The sequence below is a fragment of the Plecotus auritus genome, assembly GCF_963455305.1.
Source record: "Plecotus auritus genome assembly, chromosome: 2".
Lineage (NCBI taxonomy): Eukaryota > Metazoa > Chordata > Mammalia > Chiroptera > Vespertilionidae > Plecotus > Plecotus auritus.
Window position 1 is genome coordinate 94,961,983 of NC_137771.1, and position 5,058 is coordinate 94,967,040.

The window sequence follows — 5,058 nt, forward strand, 5'->3', positions numbered from 1 at the left end:
ATGTGTCAAAAAATAATAAATGGAGCCACTTAAAAATGGAGCCAAAACTGTCATGCCAGAGAAACTGCTTGCATGTATTATACCTCAAACCTCTGAAATATTAAAACAGGGCAAATAACCTTTGGACTGGGCCTAAAGCAACATTGTCCCCAAAAAACTGTTTGCAAAGAAAAGAGTAATTATGACTACTAGACTGAAAATTAAAAACATTGTTCAAAATTAGCATCCCTATGTTATGTAATCTGTACCAATAGAAATGCTTCCTCCTATTAATGTAATTGTTCCCCTTTCCCTTTTCATAAGTATTCTTGCCTTTGTCTCCTAACTGGAACAGTATTTGGGCTTTTGCCTGAATCAATGCATCCCAAATGGCTATTCTTTGATTGCAAATAAATGCTTATGGCCACTCACTTGGAAAAGCACCTTATTATTATTAGCTTAACAGATGAAAGAAGGCAACAGGTTGATTCCCCTCCCCAGTACAGTAATAATTGTACATTGGTATTGCAGTGTTTATGTTAACCAGGAGTTATGTAAACAGTTCAACCTTTACCCAAAAGAGGTATATTTCATGTGGCAAATTTTAATAAAAGTTTAACTTCTTTATTAGGTATAACTATCAACATATAATGTTTGAAAAATACTGCCTCTGGCCCGGCTGGTGTGGCTCAGTGGTTGAGCGTTGACCTATGAGCCAGGAGCTCACAGCTCGATTCCTGATCAGGATACATACCAGGGGTTGTAGGCTTGATCCCCAGTAGGGGGTGTGTAGGATGCAGCCGATCCATCAATCGTTATTGTTGCTATTTCTCTATCCCTCTCCCTTCCTCTCTCTCTAAAAATCAATTTAAAAACACACACACATATATTTTAAAAAAAGATACATTTTAAAAATACTGCTTCTCTAGAGTAGGGCTTGGCAAACTTTCTATAAAGGTAGATAGTAAATATTTTAGAATTTGCCATATGGTTTCTGTTGCATCTCCTCAACCCTGCCCTTGCAGCAGAAAAGCAATTATGGATGCATGTAAGTGAATGTTCATGGCTGTGTTCCAATAAAATCTTGTTTATGGACACTGAAATTTGAATCTCATATAATTTTCATGTCTCACTAAATAGTATTCTTTTGAATTTTTCAACTGTTTAAAAATATAAAAATCATTCTTAGCTCTCAGGCCCTACTAGAACAGGCACCAGGCTGAATTTGGCCACAGGATGAATATGCCTACCCTTATTCAGTAGTGAAACCACCCTTCACTCCTCAAAGATTACCATTACAAAACAGATCTATTATGCTAGTCCTGTGCAGGAATATATGAAAACTAGGGAAAAACAAATTGCTAAAGGATGACCAAGATGTGAAAGAACCAAGTCCTCATTCAGTATGCCCCCTCGGCCCCGCCCTGCTCATGCATGGCCACCTCATCTTGACATCTAACAGCCATCAGTGGCCAGACCCTGTGCCCACAGTCCTGCCCTGTGCAGGGCACCCATCTAGTTCTGAACAGCATTTTTTTTGCTGGGCATGTTTCGTCATCTATCAAGTCACCACTACCTGCTGTGGCTCCAAGTGGGACAGAAAGCCACGTTTTCACCCCCCAGTTCTGCACTTGGAATCCAGCTTCCCTGTCTGCTGCTGGCCCAAAGGATGCTAGCAGCGGGTATGTGCTCTGCCTCCACAAAAGAGGTTGGGAACAAGGGGCCAGCTCCCGCGGCTCACAGCCAAGGTCCACTAGATGACTACTCCACCAACTTCTTATTTTGGCGGGGGACAGAAAAATGTTTCAATGTATGAAACACCCATTGATAAGGGTTAATCACAAGAAAGTGCAGGAGAGAAGATCGGGAAATCGTCACATAATAGGCAGCTCTTTAGAATTTAAACCAAGCTTATTAGACCATGCTTATATTTTTCTGTGATCAAATTCCTGCCACAACACATTTGGAATAACATTTTTTGGGGGCCCAGTATAGGAAATTTGGGCTTTTACAGCAGACAGGAGGGATGGAAGAAAGGAAATTAAGAATTACCTTTGCTTAACTACTGTTAGCTGAAGAAGCTAGCCTGTCAGTCAAGACCTCTCAAATCCCCAGGAGCTGAGATATAAAGTGCAGCGTAAAAGGGTGTGCAAGAGGCCTTTACTTTTTTAAAGGTCATTTCTACAAAGGCACAAATAAATAACGGCAAGTCTGGGCCAACTTCTCCGGTTAAGAGAAAAGGACAGCCAAGGCCCCACCCGGTTTTCTCTGAGAAACGCCCCAACCCCCCACTCCCGGCTCCATCGTGCACCCACAGTTCCAATGCCTTCCTTAGGGACTATGTGGCGGGATGCTTCGTCCTTTCCCTGAGATTGAGGGGTCTCCAACAAGCCGCAAAGGCTAAAACACGAAGTCTACAGTTAAAAACACATCCAAAGGTCTTACAGCCTTGCTCAGTTGTCAGGAGCCTTTTCTTGGCGAAAACTACTGGTCACTTTCCATTCTGACGCTGGTGTAGAATTCGAGAGATCGGCTAGGAAGGCCTGAGCGATGGGAAAACCGGCCGGCAGGTTGGGTGCTTTGTTCCGGCTCACCGTTCGCTGCCCGGCCCCCAACCCCTTTGCTGGGCCACAGGATCTGTCTGGGGGCGACTTCACCACTGAGTGGCTCCCTCCTTTCCCTCCGCACCCCCCACACTCCAGGTGGACGACGTTCAGCAAAGTGTCCGGTCAAGTCACCCTGCGCGGCTCCAGTCCCACAGTCCCTCCAGGGGTTCTGGCGCCGCGGGGCCGAGGGCCGGCGGGCGGGTCAGGGAGAGTGCGAGGGGCGCGCGTAGCGCAGCGTGTAGTTGGCCCCCGCGTTGTTGTCCCAGTACTCGCCTTGGTCGCAGCGGTAGCAGACTGCGAAGTGGACGGCGATGTCCGTCGCGTTTATGTCCTCCCCCTCCTTTGGCTGCAGACCCGGGGGCAGACACAGAGAGAAGTGGAAGCGCTCGGCGCTCTGCTCCTCCTCGGCGCCCCCGGGCCCAGGTTCCCCGGACGGCGTCTCCTGCCGCTGTAGCTCCACGGGCTCAGGCTGCAATTCTGCAGGCACGTCCAGGAAGGAGCGCCATTCAGTGAAAGTGTAGCGCACGGCCACGGCCCTCGGCCCGGGGCAGCCCAGTACCCGTCCCGAGCCTGTCACCTCCGCGTCCCCAGGCGCCGAGCAGTGCACGCGCTCCAGGCACACACGCTGCCGCCGTAGGCGCTCGGCCGCCGCGCCTGGCCCGGGAAGCTCGAAGAGAGGACGGAGCCGTGGAGGCGGCGCCCCGAGGGGCGCGCCGGCCGCCGCCAGCAGGCCCGGGAGCTGCTGTAGGTCCTCGGCGCTCATGGGGAAGCTGCGGAGGCGGGAGAGCACGGCCGGCGGCACCCGGGGCTCCTCGGCCTCGCTGAAGTGCTTAATGCTGGCCAGGCTCAGCCCCAGCGTGTCCGCGAACTGCACTCGCTTCTTGCACTTGGCGCAGCATCCACCCGGGTTGTGCGGCGTGTCCTCGGCCCTCTCGCCGCCCTCCGCGCCCAGCCCCAGGCCAAACTGTTGGCGCTGCTGTAGGAGCTTGGTCGCCTGCAAGATCGGGTCGGCGGGCAGCGAGAAGGACCGCGCGCGGCGGCGGCGGCTGCACGCCAGCAGCTCCTCCTGCTCTCGGAGAACAACCTCCTTCTCGGAGGACAAGGGATCGGCGTCGGAGCTCCCCGACTCTGCTACGCTGCCGCCGTCCCTGCCACCCTCCAGGCGGAGGACCCCGGCGGCGGGCAGCTCCTGGGCTGGTGGGGGTTCTCCAGAGGGCGCGGGCCCCTGCGCCTCCAAAGTTAGCAGCTGCGCCCCCTGGGGCTCCATGAAGCAGCCGGTCCTCGGGACCTATTTGGATTGCGAACCCCCGACTCGAGACTCTTCTGGAGACTTAACACCTTGGGTCGTTGACAGTGTGCGCCCACCCCGGGCTCAGAGAAAAACGCAGTTCCACGTGGGAGCCTCGGGGTTTTAGCGGCGGCCACCTGGGCGGAGTGGGAGGGGGATGCGGCCAGGGGCCGGCTCCCGGCCTGGCCGTCCCGGGATTGAACTTGCCGGTGACTGGGGAGGGCCTGGGGAGGGCCTGGGGCGGGGAGGCGCGGCCGCAGAACACCTGGAGGCTGGCGGCGCGGGGCCAGGGCTCGCGGGCGGGGTTTCCGAATACTCTGGTGGCAAGTGGGAGGCGGCTTTCTGAAGTCAGGGGCCCCGTTTCAGCTCCCTCCCACCCCAGCGGTGCCACCCACGGCGGCCCTGCCTCAGGAACTCCTGGATGAACTCGCGCTCAGCTTTCGTGCACACTGGCGTGAGCAGCCTCCCTCCAGCCCGTGGTTAGCCCACAGGTCCTGACTAGTATGCCCTCGGAGGGTCGCAGAGTGCGCTCCTGCCGGCTGTCCCTCGGCCCAGGGAGTCCGCGGGGCAGGGGCGCAATGAAGGACCACTCGCCCGCGAGGAATCTGGGAGGTGGCCGGTCGCGGGCCGAGAGCGTGGGGTACCTCCCTCTTGTCCTCTTCCTTCCTTCCCAAAACTCGGGGCTCCCCGGGCTCCAATCCCAGTCGGAAGCCTGAACCACGCTCGCCTCTCCGCGCTTCCGAAAGCCGCGCACAGTGGGCCGGGGCCGAGCCTGGGGCGGGGACGCGCGGAGGCGGGGGCCGGGCAGCGAACCGAGAGCTGCCGGAGGCCATTCGCGCGGGGCCCGGGAGCACGTCCCGCCCCTCCCCCTCGTCCCGCCGGCCGCTGCTTCCAACTCCGCGCGCACCGCCCCCACCGCGGCCGGACTCCGACGCCACAGTCCCCCGCACCCGGTCCTCGCCCGCGGGAGCAGGCCTGCCGCGCTGAGGCCGCGAGGTCACCTCCCTGCCGCTCCAAAGCCGTGAGACCCTCCTCCCGCCCCCTTTCGAAGAAATGCAGAACCTGGGAAATGGGGACTTACTTCAGAAGTGTTTTTTTGTTGTTTTTGCTTTTAAGAATAACTTTATTTTTATCTAAGTCAGTGGTTCTCAAATTTTAGTCGGCACCAGCCTCACAGGGAGCGCC

The 5,058-nt window shown here is 55.8% G+C and overlaps 1 protein-coding gene across 1 annotated transcript; it reads right to left on the bottom strand.

The window, feature by feature from the left end:
• Nucleotides 1–419: 419 nt before the first annotated feature.
• On the bottom strand, nucleotides 420–4,597 carry PPP1R3G (protein phosphatase 1 regulatory subunit 3G). Its single transcript, XM_080657456.1, has one exon. The coding sequence runs from the start codon at nucleotides 3,850–3,852 to the stop codon at nucleotides 2,788–2,790; it is 1,065 nt and encodes a 354-aa protein (XP_080513582.1). The 5' UTR covers nucleotides 3,853–4,597; the 3' UTR covers nucleotides 420–2,787.
• Between the last annotated feature and the right edge of the window lie 461 nt (nucleotides 4,598–5,058).

Bases quoted from the DNA above. Each gene is read 5' to 3' on its own strand.
- PPP1R3G (XM_080657456.1), bottom strand. From the start codon at position 3,852: ATGGAGCCCCAGGGGGCGCAGCTGCTAACTTTGGAGGCGCAGGGGCCC.